The sequence below is a fragment of the Homarus americanus genome, unplaced genomic scaffold (genome assembly GCF_018991925.1).
Source record: "Homarus americanus isolate GMGI-L3 unplaced genomic scaffold, GMGI_Hamer_2.0 scaffold34360, whole genome shotgun sequence".
In the NCBI taxonomy this organism is placed as follows: Eukaryota; Metazoa; Arthropoda; class Malacostraca; order Decapoda; family Nephropidae; genus Homarus; species Homarus americanus.
In genome coordinates, this window is record NW_024739403.1 from 5,137,871 (window position 1) to 5,156,600 (window position 18,730).

Here is an 18,730-nt window from a genome sequence, read left to right on the forward strand (position 1 = left end):
CTGTCACTGTATCCCCTCACACCACGGTACTTGTAACTGTACCCTTAATACACCACTGTATCCATTATACACCACTGTACCCTTAATGTATCACTGTACCCATAACTGCACCTCATTGAAATTTATTTAAAGTACAGTATCTGTACAGCATGCCCTACAAATTCGCACGGGCTAGGTTCTCAAAATGGCAGCGAAACGCTAAATCCGCGAATAACATTTGCTGACCGGGGAGGGGGGGGGGGGTACAATTTTACTTGTGTACAAAGAAATGTTTATTCCCTTTATGTGTTTGCCCTTAGGACAATTATTTCTTTTACCTGTATTTGTTATTAATAAAGCACGGAGTCGACTTGAGGGTGGACTCAACATTTTTAATACTACATTTGCTTCTGAGTATTTGTGAGGATTTTCCCATTATTATTTATTTGTATGTGTTTTATGTGTGTGTGTCTACACACACACACACACACACACACACAGTATACAATACAGGTAAAGGAAATCAATGTTTCTAGAACGAATGGCTCCCTGTCCCGGCCGCGAAAATATTGGCAACTTTAAAACTGCCCTCAGACAGTCTTGGGTACATCCAGGGTGTCATCCGTGAATAATAGAGGACTGCAAAATAAAATTCAGCAAATTATCCGGGCCTACTGTACAGGTATATGCAAAGAGCAACAGACATTAACAGGAGCAAGGGGCGACCTGATAGAGGTGTATAAGTGGAAGGCAGGGCTAAACAAAGGGGACATTACAAAGGTACTCAAACTATCCAACCAGGAGCGAACTCGTAACAATGGTTTTAAAATAGACAAATTTAGATTTGGGCGTGAAATAGGTAAACACTGGTTTGGAAACAGAGTAGTGGATGAATGGAGCAAGTTACCAAATATCATCATTAACTCGAATACGCTGAATAGCTTCAAACATAGGTTGGATGCTTATATGAGCAATAGGGGTTGGGTGTAAACGGGACTGCCCAGTATGGGCCAATAGGCCCGCTGCAGTTTCCTCCATTTTTATGTTCTTATGTTCGATGGGGGAGGGGGGTTAAGAGGGTAGGCTAGGTGAGGTGGGTGGTCAAGGAGCTAATGGACACAAGAAGATCAAAGGGAATGTCCGCTGTTATGGCGACTGCCACCTGACCTGACCTGATGTCACCTCACCTCACGACATCTTCAGGTATGTGACTGCGTGGTGTCTCCCCACACCCACACCATGCCCTTCACGGCTCCACCCATACCATACCCTCCACCCAAACAACTCTTTTACTATGGTTAATAATTAATTAATTAATTAAAAAATATATTATTAGTTTGCATGTAACGATTAATGATTTTTATTTTTTCAATTGTATTGGAGTAAAAGTATTAGAAAACCATACTTAAGTAAAAGTAAGAGTACTAAAAAAATTAAGTATTTTTTAAAATAAAAATCCCCCAAAATGTTACTTGAGTACATTACTCAAGTACAGTAAATTTATTTAGTTACTTTACAACTTGTACTGAACTCATAACTGTACCCATAACTGCACCCTAAATGCACCACTGTACCATAACTGTACCTGTTTATCCATGAGTATCTTGCACATCTCAATATTGTTGTTGATGGCAGCTATGTGTAGAGGACAGCGGCCATCTAGGTTAGGAGCGTTCACTGTGTCTGGTCTCATGGATAACAACCACCTGCAACAACAGCCAGAGTCACAGTAATGTCCCCAGGAGGTGATCAGCCACACACACACGGTGGCTTGAAAACAGTATTTCTTGGCGTCGATATTCAACTCTGTCCGGAGTCACTGATAAGCACCACAGTAGATCACTACTGTTACTACTACCGGGATGAATGATGAAAAAATATGTACTGCAGATTCAAGCGAAAAGGATTAGTTTATTTATTTTTTATTCCGAGTATCGTAACTACTGCATGGAGTCTCTCTCTCTCTCTCTCTCTCTCTCTCTCTCTCTCTCTCTCTCTCTCTCTCTCTCTCTCTCTCTCTCTCTCTCTCTCTCTCTCTCTCTCTCTCCTGGATGGTTCAGATGGCAAATCAAGCCCAAGAGCTGGGTCAGTATACTCATAACACGACATCCTTGCTATCAGACAAGCTGTACAGAGGTTACTGGTCACAGTTTTCACAAACGAGCAGGTTAGGAGCCACAGTACTCACAGCACCAAGTCCTTGCGGCCTGATTGACAGGCCTCGTGGAGCGGCAGGTCACCCTTGACGTTGCGCTTCCACAGGTCTGCACCTTTACGATGGAGAAGTTTCAAGGTCTCCAGCTGCCCCTTGGCTGCTCCACAGTGTGCTGGCCTGTGTGATATCCTAATGTTAGCACCTTTGTTAACATTCCCTATATCTTACCCAGTTACTAATCTCGAATCCCTGGAGGTGATTCTAATCTCAAAACAACAGAAATTCCCCCCAATCCCAAATCGTCAACAGAGCAGCATTTTCTTTAATCTTTAACTTCAATAACTTCTCCTCTCCATTCCTTAACATGATCTCCAGGACTTCCTTCCAATCTCCAAGGACTTAACCAATTCCTAATCCCTATCACAAATTTCCTCATCCTTACATCTATTCAAAACCACCAAATTAACCCTTAATCTTGACTTCTAAGAATCCCTAATCCCCTCCCTAACACTAATCACTACTGATCCCCCTGATATGTACACTTGGTAAACTTGCAAACAAAATTCCGTGGACACTTGGTCAGTATCTGGCATGTAAAGGGGATAAAAATTTTGATGTATTTTCTTGGCAGTAGATGTCAGATATTGCCAAGTGTTCAGGAAATTTTATTTGCAAGTGTACGGTACTAACGTTCGTCCCTTGCGGTCCTGCTTATCTGGGTGGGCGCCATGGTGTAGTAAGAGCTGTGTGCAGTCGGCGTGGCCCAATGTGACCGCGTAGAAGAGTGGAGTACATCCATTGGAATCCAACGTATCAACCTCCGCACCGCAGAAATTCACTAGGCAGTCCAAGCAGTCCAGATGACCTCTTGATGCGGCACAGTGTAGTGCTGTGGGTGGTGGACAGGTGTAGGGGTTGGTGGACAGGTGTAGGGGAGGGTGGACAGGTGTAGAGGTGGATGGAAAGGTGTAGGGGAGGGTGGACAGGTGTAGGGGTGAGTGGGTGGACAGGTGTAGGGGGAGGTAGACATTTCATTCACATAATAATGGATAAGTTGTAATAAAGAAAGAAACCAACACAATAGTCTCCTCTGCATCATCCATTAGGATTTCGAGCTGTCATCTGTGTCATTTACATTAGTACTGACTCTGCATTCCATACCTATTTGATGATAAAATAATTAAAGTGGAGGTATATCGCCCATCAGATAGAGAGAGAGAGAGAGAAACTGCTGGTACAATGTCATGACTCATCAATTCGATAAGACAAAGGAACACTATGGCAAATTCAAAAAGCAGAGACAGGGAGACGTGAAGTTACCTATGTGATAAATTAAGTACAGGGTTGTCGCTCACCTAAGAGAGAGAGAGAGAGAGAGTGAGAAATAGATATAACTGTATAACTCACCTGTTAGGCCGTCCTTGTCTTCGGCGCTGACGGAGGCACCGGCGTTGATGAGGGCAAGGATGGCATCAGAGCTGCCTGAGGGACAGTAGACGTGAGACGGCCGCACCTCTGCCGAGACAACAACAACACCAGGCGTGCCACACACACAACACACACACACAGGTCGCGCCTCCACCGTGCACCCCTAGACCCTCCACCGTGCATCCCTACACCTTCACCATGCACCCTAGGCCTCCCCGTGCATCCTAGACCCTCAAGTATACTAAATTTTCCTTCACCCTTGACCCTCCACATTACCCTAGACCTCGTGCATCCCTAGACCACTCCCCAGTGTCCCCTAGACCCTTCCACCATGCACCCCTTGACCCTCCACCGTACACCCCTAGACCCTCCACCGTGCATCCCTAGCCTATCCACGTGCACTGAACCCTCCACCGTGCACCCTAGACCTCCTGATGCACCCTAGACCCTCCACCGTGCACCCCTAGACCCTCCACCGTGCACCCCTAGACCCTCTACCGTGCACCTCTAGACCCTCCACTGTGCACCCCTAGACCCTCCACCATGCACCCCTAGACCCCTTCCACCATGCACCCCTTGACCCTCCATCTTTCACCCTGGGCCCCTTGTAAGCTATCCTCCAACCACCATGCATCTCTCCCCTCTCAACCACACCACTAACACCCTCCCTCCACGTACAAAGGAGCTAAGTCCTTCATCATGCAAGTTTAATCCTCTAACAAGCAACCCTACCTCCACGATTCATCACTAACCCTTTACCACACAAGGCTGGTCTCTTAACTGACTGCTTCCTCCACCATACAGTGCCCTCCCTAAAACCGAGTACTGTACCATTGCCTACACCCTGGCCGAGATATACAGATTCTTACATGCCTTGAGTCATGCAAGTTAGACTGAACCATGCAGGGTTTGCAAAACATTGACCCCCAAACTGGGACAAAGTACATGCACGAGCCCTAATAAAAGTGTGGAATGGAAGGAGGAAGGGGTTACAGAAAGGTGGTTGGATATTAATAATAAGTACACTCTGATAACCAGAATACAAGATGATACATTTCAACCCCAAAATGGTTAAAGAAGTACAGTACATATACAACACAAGGATTTATAGCCGTCTTGGTGAACTGTACTCGGTAGGGAAGTGATGGTATGGAGAGAAAAATACTGTACCCATAAATCATCAGTGGCAGAAAGTACAGTTTATGTACAGACGATACAAAGACGATACACCAGTTGGACAACAGAGTAAGCAGGCCAGAGTGGTACAGTAGTAAACACAAGAGTACTGTACATAAGCGCCGGTGGAGTCGTATATCATGTACAGTACATTTGGAGTATCAGACGGATCATTGACAGTAATACCAGCACACACTTGTAATCAAACAAAGACTAAATGAACACAAGGGAGATGGACAAACATACGTCAGGATATTAGTGAATATCTCGAGGGATTTCGTAGGGGAAAGATATTTTGTAAACTCATCTACTCTGACGAGTAGCAATTATTATCAAGAGACTCACTTCCCGGGGAAAATTCAGGTGGAAAATCTTAATTCTGAAGGAAAATTTGAGAAAAAATCGTGTATTAAACAAAATCAGAAAAAATATTTTGGTTTTTGAAGATTTGAAAAAGTTCTTTGTTTTTAAAAGAGAAAAATAGAAAAGTTTTTCTTTTCTTTTTTTTAAGGAAAAACTAAGAAAATAATTTTTGTTTGTAAAGGGAACGTGTGATAAACAGGCAAACATTAGATATAGTAGAAAAGAGACTATTACGTTTACATATTAAGAAATTAGTGAGGGAGAAAGAGAAGGAAATAGATACGTATATAACAAATGATAACTTTAGAAGGGAAGTAGAGGATAATACAGAGAAAGTCAATAAATCATAGAAATAAGATAACATGATATAAAAAGAAGAAAAAATATATATACTGTATTACGAAGATGACTTAACCTTGTCACCCCATTAAACCTCAAGTCCCAACCTTCACAATCGCAGTCTTTAACGGCCTTATGACTGACAGCAGGTTAACATCTTACTGTCATCATGTCCCGAGTTACGAGAAGAGATGTTATAAGCTGATGGTGGAAGCTGGTCATGGGAGGTGAGGGTCTGGGATGATTTTCTCACAATAAGTTCTTGATGATTATGTCGGATACATTTCTTCTGGGGGAAATGTTCGTTTTTTATCCTTAAGAGTTATATACATGTGCCTCGACTTTATATTATATAGTTTAATAATACTGTACTAATAGATAATTGAAGTAATTGTTTGTGTAGTAAGAATCTCTCCCAGTAGAACTGAGGGCTGTGGTAGGGTGTGGTGGAGGGCGAGGCTGAGCTGTAGAAGGACCTGAGTGCCTGGTTCCCACTCCGGGGGGTGACGGAGAGAGAATATCTTACCATCATCTCTCGGGCAGCACACGAGAGTAACCAGAATATCATCCTCACTAATCAGCCAAATGAGACTTTATTTTATAGAGCTCGAGGATTATACATATTATATTGATGACTTATGACTTACAGTAGCCTAATGTTGTTGCATCAAAGAAAATATTCGCATCAAAACTCGTCCGAGATTGTTTGATAAATTAATACAAATCATCAGTATCGTTCTATGAAAAGTTGTCCCAATGAAGTTACAGAAAATATTTGCTTTTGCTTCGTTTGTTGTGTATTGTCTAGATGTTTAAACATAAGCACTCTATCTCCCTTGACTGCAGCCATAAATTAAGTCATCATTCAAGTGACCATCTCTTGCCGTGTTCTGCTGGATGGTAAGATGCTGCTCTGTTAGCCAAGGTCCAGGCGATGACTAGATATGGCACCCAAGTATAGCTTCCACTACAAAATGGATATTATTCTATCTTAACATTAACATGAAAATCTTGAAATATAAACATAATCTTAGAGATAATACATTATTCTTAAAAGTACGCGATGTGTTACAGTGAGAATGGGAGTGTGCTGCTGACCTGTTCGAAACTAAAGTGTGTAATAGTGGCATTGTTGAGAGAGACGAACACCGCCCACGGCCAGCCAGGCACACTGACCAGGGACCTCTAGGGGAAAGGGAGGGAGATTAAAGGGGTCTAAATGGTAGGTAGAGGCTTTAACGGGCGATTAAGAAAGTCGGGATTAGGAGATGAAGGGAGAATATAAGGTGATGCAAGAAGTGGATGGAGGGGTGCTGGTGGTGGTGGTGGAGAGGTGTGCTGGTGGTGGTAGTGGAAGCAGTGGGCATGACAATTGTTGGTAGTGGTGGGAGGTGGAGGAGGTGCTGGTGGAGGAGTGCTGAGGCATTTGGTGGAGGTGTCTGGGGATTCCTGGTGGTGGTAGTGTTGGAGGAGAGTTGTAGGAGGTGGTACGGGTAGATGGTGGTAATGGTTTTGAGGGTTATGGTGGTTGTGAGGGAGTTGTGATGGTGGTGGAGGTGGTTTTGAGGGAGTTGTAGTGATGGAGGTACTGGTTTGGTTTTGGTGACCAGAGAGTGGTGATTGTAGTAGTAATGGTTGTGGTGATACAGTACAGTATAGGCAGTGCTGATGGTGGTGCAGGTAGTGATGGTGATGTAGGTTATGTTCATGATAGTGGTAGTAGTGGTAGCGGGTCGTAGTTGTGGTGTGGGTAGTGACGATAGTAAGAGGTAAATACATGGGATGGTGAAAAATAATATATTAATAATAATAATAATAATATATATATATAATATATATATAATAATATTAATATATAATAATATATATAATTATAATAATATTAATAATAATTGTAATAATAATCACTGCAACCAAAAATATCAACTAAAAAATAATAATAATGGGCATATAAATGTGTGTATCCGAATTTTTCATTGCCATACGTGAGGAATACATGTGTGTGTGTTTATGTATGCGTGTGGTGATGATTTATATATGTACAGTATCATGTATAAATATTAACAGATACAAAACAATACAGCATCGTGTATAAATTATGTAATATAACATTGTCACCTGTTAGGGTTAAGGAAATTAGTCGTAAGAGTTTTTAAGAATCCGGACCTGAGACACATTATTTCCTTATTGATTTGAAATAAATGGGTGTTTTAAGAATACAGAAAACAAATCTTTCAGGTTCTTTGTCTTTAGTTTACAGCACTGATGATCAAAGTTAATATAAGTACAGGGGTTCCCAACTTACGAACGTCCGACTTATGAATGCCAATATCATACGCACGAGGTTAAACTTTAAATTTATAGTATTTTATTTACACGATGATTTATTTTTTACTTTCATTTACTGTATTTTGTCATTCTTTTTCTTCTTTTCTCTTAAATTGAGTGATTTTAGATGTACTGTATATAAGGACTTAGGCTATGATATAGTGGGATTTTAATCATTGTTCTGTAAGTACAGTATGCACAAAGCATGTGTTTCAACTTATGTACATTTTTTACATAAGAATGTCCTCAGGAACAGAACCCATTCGTAACCCGGGGACCACCTCTAAAGTATTTGATTTTCACAGGGGATTTGCTAGCCAGAGTTACTTTTCAACCATAAGGAAAATTAATTCAAGTGTGTAGGGAAAAATTCAAACCGATCCAGGAAAAAGTGAGGCACATCCGGGAAAAACTGTAGTGTGTCAGGCGTGTCAGGGAAAAAAGTCAATCGCGTTGGGCTCACTCACACGGTCAAGGCTTAAGGAAGGTTAACTATAAGAGACGAGAATACAGTAAACAACAGTTAAAAAGGACAACTATTTGTTGATTTTGATACTGAAGTTGTTTTGGGTTTAATATATTTCCCACAAAACAGAATATTTAAAAACATTATCAGTAATGAATCAAGAAAGTGGAAATGAATGTAAGTTTAACTGGACTGGACTGGACATAACTGTTAAAAGGGTGAAATATTAAATGTTTCTAGTTCAGAGTGAGACAAAAGTGTGTAAACATTGACTAGAAAATAATGTTTCGAGTTCACAATGAGACAGAAATGAATGAGACAAAAATAGAACAATTAATTAGGCAGAAACTCTTGAAAAAATGACAAGGTATAAAACATAAGAAAGATGTCCCGTAGAACTATAAGAAAAAAGGAAAAGTAGACAAAATAGGTGAGCGACATGATATATAGTTTTAAGAAAATAAAACCATAATATAATATTTTTTCAAGAAAAAAATATAAATTAAACTTCAATTTATGAAGTGACAAAATTTCCCCAAGAAAACCAATAAGAAAAAAATTGAAGCATTAAAATGAATGAGACAAAATTTGAGACATTTTAAAATATAAAATCACGAAACAAATCCACTAAAGTAATTTTTGTGAGGCAAAACTAGTGACACAAAACAATCGTGAGACATTAAATTACCATAGACAGGTGAGGTGAAGGCTTTAGGAATATGAAAGAGTGGAAGGAACATGGGACAGAAGGTGGTGAGAAGGAATAGATGGAGTGGATAGAGAGGAGGGAGGAGGACTGTAGAAAGGGGGAGGAGGGAGGGTAGTAAGGGAGGAAAGGAAGGAAAAAGAGGGAGGAGAAGACAGGCGAGAAAGATAGGATAGTGAGGAGGGTGAAGAGGAGGAAAAGTGGGAGGAGGGGAGGGGAGGAGGAATGGGGAAGAAATAACAGAAGGGATAAAGAGGAAGGAAGGAAGGAGAAAGAATGAATGAAGGAGGGAGATGGAAAAATTATTACAAGGAGGGGGGAGACACGAATGGAGAGGAGGAGGAAGGAAAACTAATGGCGTAAAAGGGAGGCGAAGTTAAATGAAGGAAGAAAGAGTGAGAAAGTAAGAAGGTGGAACAAGTAAAGGTATAAAAATTAGTTATGAACAAGGAAGTAAGGAGTAAGGAAGTATGGAGAAGTAAAAATGTTGTAGTCAAAAAGTAAGAAATATTGAAGTAAGCAATTCATCGTTACTTCAGGAATAACGAATTTTCTCAGGAACACAAAGATGGGGTAAAAAAAGTAAGGAATGTTTTAGTGAGTAAAAGAAAGTAAAGCATGAAGCAAGTAAGTGAGTAAATAAGTAAATAGAGGTAATTAATTGAGACAGTAAGTATGTCAGTATATGTGTTGTGCATCAAAACATTTTACACGATGCTTCCAAACAAATTAGGATTTATGTGGGATTACGTGCTAAATCCCCTTTGGAGAGAGAGAGACATTTAATCCAGGCGCTGTAAAGAATAACTAACAAAAAATGTGTGCTAAGCGTGTTTGGAACGTGCAGCCAATCAAACACAGTCAAACAATAATAAGGTCGGGTCAAGGGGTAGTGGCGGCGTTCACACACATAAAAGGTCATATCTATAGGTCAGGTTAGTGCAGCTTAAAGTTGATTTGAATTCCGGTTGTATGTAAGGCGTAGGTCAGGCAGGTTTTATGGTTGATCAGGGGAAAGGTCAGGTCAGGTCAGGTCAGCAGTGTGCTTGGCATAACCCAGGAAGGTGTTGGTCACAGAGGTCAGTCAGATGACCTCACAGATGCTATAATGAAACATGCACACACACACACACACACACACACATGTTCACCTCTTGTTTGGTTGATTAATGTTTTTGTTTGTATTTTTAGAAATTAATCTCGTTTTAGATACAGCGTGACTACAAATACGGATGCTGATGAACCTTAAAGAACATAGCTTGAGGTTATGGCTGTTTGTCAGTGGGATATCCAAGGTGTTAAAATAATTCTGGTTAATCTTTGTGAATTTTGTGTAAGCAGTTAGTTTTGATAAAGATTAATATTTTACAATTTTTTTCCTCTGTTTGTTTATAAGGTAAACTGTATGTAAGATTCATGCTGGTATATTCTGAGTGCAATACACATGTTGAACCTAAACGACTCGTTTATTGGCTGAATCTACTGTACAAGACTTTATAACAAAGTAAAAAACCTGGTTCGATTAGTGGTGAATTTAAATGACGTCAGAGATATGTATACATAAAATCAATAACGACCTCCTATTGGATAAATTTACCAGATAGTCAAAAACATAAATAGAGTGGATAACGAATGTGTACAGTACTGGGTTTTGGAGGCGTTTCAGATTACTGTACTACAGTGAGTCGACAAGGAAGGCTAATGGGTTGAATTCATGTAACAATAGAATGCAATTGGTTGAAAATATGAAGCCTATGGCGAGTAGCTTAATAGCTAACTTTATGACAACATAGGGTAAACAAAGTCAATAACAAACATTTATTGGTTGAATTTATATGCCATCATAGATGTAAACAAAGTAACAATAGATTCTGGCTGATTGTACAGTATCAGAAAAAAATATCTGTAAACATTCTGTGGTATTACGAGACACCGGATGATAAATATTGAGGTAAACAATGTGTATTTATTTCGGCGTAATTAATATGATGTTCGGTTACCAAATATAGTAGGACCAGTATACCACAGAGCCACGTATACCAATCCTCCCTGGACATCCTTGCATGTAGCATTTCGGAAGTCATTGGACCCATCCTGGCATATACTGTACATTTTTTAGATACTGTACATTGTCTCTTGAGTGAAGGCAGTACGTACCGAGCATTTATTGACTAAGTTACGTTATGTCAGAGGTATGTACAAAGAATTAACTAATAACAAGCTTTCTATTGGATGAAATTATGTGACGTCATAAAGATACACTAAGATCTGATATAGAAATAAAATTCAATGACTGCCTTTTTGTGGCATCATCTCCTACTCATAGCCTCGTTCATATAGATCCGTTCGTACTCATAGTCACAGCCGAAAATGCAAAAATAATAAACACCCTTTACTTTGCTTTAAGGAAATCAACTATCTTCCCATGTTCCTAAATTAGATAATAGTTTGAGATTTTAGTAATTATCAAGAACAGTGACATGGTCAACATTAACTAATAAGAAGGTCTTTTCTGTACATGTACATTATTAGATAAGCATTGTAGTTGTGTTCAATTGTATAACTTCATATTTTGGGGTTTCCCCAAATTTATTTGATCTCAGACATACAACCATATTTTGAAATAGTCAAAATTCCCCAAGCATATCTTTACTAACCTGATCTTAGAATATAAATTAGTTACATCAGGTGTAGTCAAGTTGGGTTTGACATGTTCCTTTTTGCCTGTTTTAAGAAATAATGCACAGTAAAGTAGCCACCATGAGAAAACCACCACTATGCTGATCTTAACAATATCCAAGAGTTCTGAACTGTTTGGTGTTAGTTTGTAAAGTTGTTGTGGGGGTGACTCACTTAAAGTATCTGCAGGTGTAACTACAAAAGATATTTGACATTACTGTAAAATCCTAGTCGAGTTTCTTAGGAAAATTATCCTAATAGTTGACCAACGTTGTGTAATATCTTGATAATGTCTTTAGTATTGGAGTAGCAAGAGATCTCCCATCCACATAATCTTAGAGTCGTTCTATAGCATCCAATCACCCCTGAGGATGTCCTAGTGTGATCTATAACTCACAGATGTCCTAGTGTGATCTATAACCCACAGAAGATGTCCTAGTGTGATCAATAACCCACAGAAGATGTCCTAAAGTGATCAATAACCCACAGAGAGTTCTAATGTGTCCCATGTCCCTACATGACGTCCAGTGTATGCTACCGGCACTGGCGGCCCAGAGAAGGGGCTGACGACCGTCGTGTCAGTGTGGAGACGTCAACGCCAGCTGCAGAAGTTTCCCCAGCACCAGAGCCCACCCGCACGTCGTTGCCCATCTCACTGTTGGGCCCACACATCTGTAACAGTGACACCCAGGTAGTGGAGTGAGTACCCCATATTTCCCTTCCTAATTAGCCTAATAATTGACCCTTGACCTTTGGTGTTGGAATGAGTAAAATATCATTTTGACCTAGATACTGACCCTATAAACAAGCTAGTGAATACTCTTTGTTGAATGATTTGTTAAATTGTTTAGGAAATTTGAATAAATTCCCTCATACAGAGATAGACCTCAGCAGTACCTGGGCAGCGTAGTGGAGTGGTGAGCACCATGGATGTCGGGTGTGCTGGGGTCAGCCTCCGCCTCATCAAGCAGGTCGAGTAACTCCACCTCACCACACACTGTAAGCAGATGAGAGTGTGAGGTACAGTCATAACGTCTATGTCTCGGCAATCAGAATGAGCCGCTGTCAATACAGTGGCGGCTCGTGCATAGGTTGCAGAGCTGCAGTCCCCAGACACTCACTGCAGGCGTCAGTTCGAGACAGCTGAATAATACACTACCAACAAATATATCATTTTATATGTTATTTAATTATTTTAATACGCTAGTTAAGGAATTTTCATTAAAATCAGACCAAAATTTAAGTTACTTTCATAGTTGCCAATGCTGTACCATTCATGTCTGTTAGTAATTGCCGCCACACACCACTTGAAGCAGCTCAGTCTCGACAACGGTTTACATTGCATGTGGACGTGTGGTTAAATCGTGCTTTCTTTTAATTACCCTTTACGATGGAAAATCGAGGAAGTAAATAAAGGATTTTAATGAAATAGTAATAAACAATTTTGCTACACGAAGAGCAGACACGCCGACTTTATTTTCAATTAATACTGGTCCACCAACACTACTACCATGCCCTGGGAATTGTGACATCAACTACAACTCATACCTGAGGTAGGTCAAATTTGTGTATCCTACTGTTGTGTGAGGTTTGCAGTCCCTCCATTTTATTTTTCACGAGCCGCCACTGATACCATAGACTACAGTATTCAGGACCACAACCAAAGAAGAAAACTTAAATTGAATTTTTTGTAATGGAATTTAGAAGCACATGGCTGCATCCTCTTGAATCTGTCAAAATTGTTTCCTGCCTATGAGTAGAAATTATATAAAATTGATGGTGGAAAATTATAGTTATCACTCCTAGGATGTTTACATTAAAAAAAATTCTGGGTAGACAAATGTCTCCTGAAGTTTTCGGGTAGATCGTTGGTTCACTCTCGGGGCATCCCTAGTTCATCCAGCTGTGATTGAGTACCTAACTTTACTGTTGGACAAAGTAGGTGGTCAAGTGAAGTGCTGGCCAAACTGCCCCTTTGTGTACCTAAAACGGTTATTTTAAACTGCCGCATACATACTGGCTGTAACGGACATTCAGGCGTAAAGGATTCATTTTCATAGACTTCGGCATCGAGATGACAAGTATGATGTGTTTCTGCTCAGTCAGTTTCTGCACAATTACTATGATGATTTATAGGATAAAAGTAACTACACTACTGTATATGCTTATTTGTGCGACAATATTCTACAAGGTTATTATAAAGGTTATATATGTTTATGTCTCCTTCACCTATGTTTACTGTTAAACAGGATAAAGTTTAATGATAGAGCGCCATGTATTATTGAATATTTCCGTGACCACAAAGAAGCAAATGTGAAAATGTGATTTTAAAATAGTCAATAAGGCCCGAATTCAGAACGGTGGTTTGAGCCTGGGATTTGAGCTCGGCTCAGGCGTGCGAATCGTGATTCCTCTATTCCAGATTTCCTGCAGTGGATTACTCATATTCAGAACATCCGCTTGAACCCCAGATCGGGTAATTTGTTACATTTTCTTCAATTCCGAGCAAGGATTCAACATTGAAATTCGAGCCAATCACGTTTCATTAACACCATTAATATAGCCAATCACCATCGAGAGTAATGTTTACAAGATTATGGCGGCAACTATAACTTGACGAGTTTTTATGGAGGAGGAGAATTCTCCTTGCACATCATAAGTTACTTTTGTTACTATAATTACAATCAAATTGTGATCAAATTATAATGATTTATGGTACTGTGTTACAACGTGGCTGTGTTGTTTTATGATAACAAAGAAATTCACAGAGGAAAAACAATTACCCGGTACATAAAAATTGTAGATATAATCCGGGATAGGTGACAATATTCATAACTAAAGCAAGCTGAACCAATGCAGGGCATAGTAACCTGGCTAGGTTCGGTAGTTAGGTTTATTTCTGTTCTTTTAACGTCAGATTTCTCCTGATTAGCAATGTTAAGAAAAAGCTTTCCTTTATTAATATATTGAAATGAAAATGCACTCAGCATTGATTCAATTATATTGAAAATACATGAAAATAGTTTTCCTAAAGAAAAACACCCAAAATAAAGAAGCCTCAGCGCTCTTTACATTTACCGACTTGATCTTCATGAACCCTAAACACGAAAAATCTCAAAGCAATTATCAGCTGATGAATGGGGAGGTAGAGGTGAACCATATTCAGCAGGTCTGTCAAGTAGATGCTCCATATCACGGAAAATATCAAGGAGATCTTCCTTGCTGAACCTATATCGTTGTCAGAATTGGGTACCATCATAAAAATTTATATGATTCTGCCCATCTACCATCAGTCTTCTCTACAAAATTTCAAATTTGACGATATCGCCGAAAAGCTCTCTGTCAAAATTCATGTTGACTTCCTATCTTGAATGACGGATCGACCTCTAAACCTGCCTCCAGGCTGGATTAACGTGAGGATCGACAAATCCCATCTCAAACCCGGTTTGAATCTTTGTGTTGGATCAAGCCAGCATTCTGAATACCAACAAACTTCAACTGCTCCATCCTTGGTTTAAACCTTCATGCGGTTTCAAACCAGCGTTCTGAATTCGGGCCTAATAGTCTAAAATAACTTAATAATTTGTAACAATCAATTGCACATGACAGCGCTAGAGAGCCAAGGTGACGAGACCCGCTATTATCAGCTCTGAGACACAGTATACTGTATGTTGACTGTTAAATGATGTATTAACTTAGAAGAAAGAAAGATGTAGACAGAGAAGAAAAATGACAAATGAGGGCAGAATTGCATATAACAGTTAAAACAACAATAGCAGATTAGATTGAATTGTTGGGTTGATTTTATTCAATTGACTTAGATATTAACTCCAGCTGTTCACCGACTTGGCCTTATAAGCACTTTTTTATAGCATGACTCGTAAGGTTATGCTTGATGGGGTCATGAATAGGTATGCACACTGTACATACAGAAGACCCTAACTCCACTGGCTGCATTTATTATCACACCACCACCACAGACATATAGAGACAGGCATGGAGACACAAACAACTGACGGGCAGAGATAAGTGAAAATATTTAAATTCATTGCATATAATCACCATCATTACTCTAAAAAATACACATATAAAAGCGCAGGTACAGTAATTACCACTGGTATGCATAAAACAATAACATACAGTATTATATATATACAGTATACTGTATTATACAGTGTACAGTGTATCTTTTATAGCCTAAAACCGGGTAAAGACATGTCCTTGTTGCCCGTAAGAGGGATGCATAACTAAAAAAAAGGAATACACCCCTAATGGAAAAAAATATCCTGGAAATGTAATTAGCGAAAAGGTTATTGCATGTTAGCAGTTCATATTTTTGTTAGGATTTTAAGTAATAATTCTATTATTCTCTTTGTTGGAAAATTAATTGTTTACCTTGTTTATCAGGCTAAATTGGAGCTGAATTTCATAATAAGTAAAGAAAGAAACAGGAATAACAAAGCAGGTGATAAAGGAGAAAATAGTCACACTAATGGACTACTGTTGGGAAGTGAGGGGGAGAGAGAAAGAGAAAGGAAGTGAAGGAGATAAAGAGAGAAATAGACAAAACAATAGAGAAACACTGACAAACATAATGTCAGGTAAAGAGAAGAGAGAGAGAGAGAGGGAGAGAGAGAGAGAGAGCTACATGTGAGTGAGTCTGTAATCTAAACACAATACGAGAGTGTGAGGACAAAACTCTCTCTCTCTCTCTCTCTCTCTCTCTCAATCCTTGATACCCCGCCATTTTTCGCGTGACTTCTAAAACCAACAGACAAACAGACAGAGCATTTCGAAATGTTTGACAGGAAACACAGGCAGGTTTTGAATAGCATTGTATACCTCCTAAAATTACACCCGGCCTGTCTGAATCACAAAGAGTCCACAGTATATAAGATTGTCAAGGTTCCTCCCTATGTTTGATGGGGTAAGATTGGGGTGAGGAGAGTCGGGGAGAAGGGAAGGGTTGAAGGAATAGGAGGGAGGGAGGGATGGGGTGGAGAGGGTCAGGAGAAGGGAAGGAGTTAAGGATGGGGTAGTGTGTGTGTGGGTGGGTGGGGGGCTCTTTGTCCAAGTGTGAGTTCCTAACTGTGTATATGCACGTTCGTGTGTGTGTGTGTGTGTGTGTGTGTGTGTGTGTGAGGAGGGGTCTTTGTCCAAGTGTGAGTTCCTAACTGTGTATATGCACGTTCGTGTGTGTGTGTGTGTGTGTGGGAGGGGGCTCTTTGTCCAAGTGTGAGTTCCTAACTGTATATGCACGTTCGTGTGTGTGTGTGTGTGTGTGTGTGTGTGTGAGGAGGGGCTCTTTGTCCAAGTGTGAGTTCCTAACTGTGTATATGCACGTTCGTGTGTGTGTGTGTGTGTGTGTGGGAGGGGGCCCTTTGTCCAAGTGTGAGTTCCTAACTGTGTACATGCACGTTCGTGTGTGTGTGTGTGTATATAATGTCTCAGAACACACACACCACCTCACTGTATTATTCAAGATATCAGCATGTCCTAGTTCACAAAGGTTCCTACCAAGACTATTTCTCCAAACTGATGATATAAGAATGCATGTAATTTATTGAGCTAAAACACACACACACACACACACACACACACACACACACACACACACACACACTGTAGCTCTCACTGATGATTTACGGAGGTTAATAAAGTAGTTCACTCCATGTATTAGCATTCATTTTTAACCTTATTATCAGGGCATAATATTATATTACCCCATAAAACCCGCAAAGGTGGACATGACTCCTGACCATATTTACGAATACTTCACTTCGGGTCGTCGTCTTATTTTATAGTATAGCACGTTCTTCCCCCTAGTGCCCTTAAGTGATTACCAAGTACCTATCTTATATCCTAAGTACTTATTACGGTATACAAAAGTCAGTATATAGCATTGTTTTCTACCCATAAACATCCTCAATTAAAAGACTACTAGGTTACTGGTCCGATTTAGAAGCATTTAATTTTGAGTCATATGGTGAATTAGACAGAGAGCACATAGCACGATATTCCTCCTTAGGCCCTTATATTGATAAGATCATCCAACCTTATAGTATGCAAGTGTGTGTGTGTGTAAACAAAGGTTTATGTCGTATTCTAATGTAGACATGTGTGACATCAGGTGTCTTGAATGCTTGTTAACAAGCCTGTACGTACACACACACACACACACACACACACACACCTGTCTGTTCAGTTATTTATCCAACTACTGTACCTATTTCTCCCCTTCTAAATCACCAAGAGGAGCGAGATGGAAAGGATCCTTATTATCTCTCTCTCTTCTTTCCTTCTTCCCCCCTTCCCATCTTTCCCCCCCCCCCCCTCTTTCTCCTCTTCCCTCTAATACCCATAAAACAAGTATCACACCTCCGACTCATTTTCTTCAAAGTAATTCTCAACAGTAAATTTCAACAGAGGGAATTTATTTATATTTTCACGTGTTTGTTACGAAGTCTTGACGTTGTGTGTCATGGTAGAGGCTTGTTACTTCTAGGTGGGAGGAGACCAAGTGTAGAGTTTCTTGAGTAAGGACGTGGAAGAGAAAATTTGTCGGGTTGAAAAGAAGAAGCTGTTGATGTGTGTTAATAACTGGGTGAATTGTTGAAGTTTACCTTTAAAACCCCATTGTCTTTGAGAGAGAAGATGACTTTTTTTAAGATATCTTTTTCAAAATCATTAGTAAGAACAATCATAAAAGTACTTTTTGCTCCAGATGTTCTAGGTAAAGACTAAAATCCAGAAATAAATGGTGTTAAAGTGGTTCTAATGATCTTGCTCGTGGCCGAAATAACGCGAGAACTTGAAGCAAAAATTGTTAAACTTATCGACTTGATTCCTGGAACCCTTCGAATCAACCTTGAGCAATGGCCGCCAGGGGTTGACAACAGTGTCAATTTTCTGATCGTACTCGTCCAAATAAAGGTTAGACGGGGTAAGAATCCATGAAATGTTGAATTTAGCCAAGTGAGATGACTGGGCGTGCGTGACAATGAGGAAACGGTCGAAACATACAGGGTCTCTCTCTCTCTCTCTCTCTCTCTCTCTCTCTCTCTCTCTCTCTCTCTCTCTCTCCTTTCTCCGTTATTATTTTCTTTGTCTC

The 18,730-nt window shown here is 40.0% G+C and overlaps 1 protein-coding gene across 1 annotated transcript in view; it reads right to left on the reverse strand.

Annotated features, from left to right (window-relative positions):
- The window catches only part of LOC121874618, a 72,472-nt gene that overhangs the window by 22,083 nt on the left and 31,659 nt on the right, over positions 1-18,730 (reverse strand). The window contains 8 exon segments of the mRNA XM_042378846.1: positions 1,565-1,685; positions 2,168-2,311; positions 2,825-3,023; positions 3,542-3,616; positions 12,158-12,243; positions 12,245-12,291; positions 12,517-12,539; positions 12,542-12,616. Coding sequence (XP_042234780.1) covers positions 1,565-1,685; positions 2,168-2,311; positions 2,825-3,023; positions 3,542-3,616; positions 12,158-12,243; positions 12,245-12,291; positions 12,517-12,539; positions 12,542-12,616 — 770 coding nt within the window.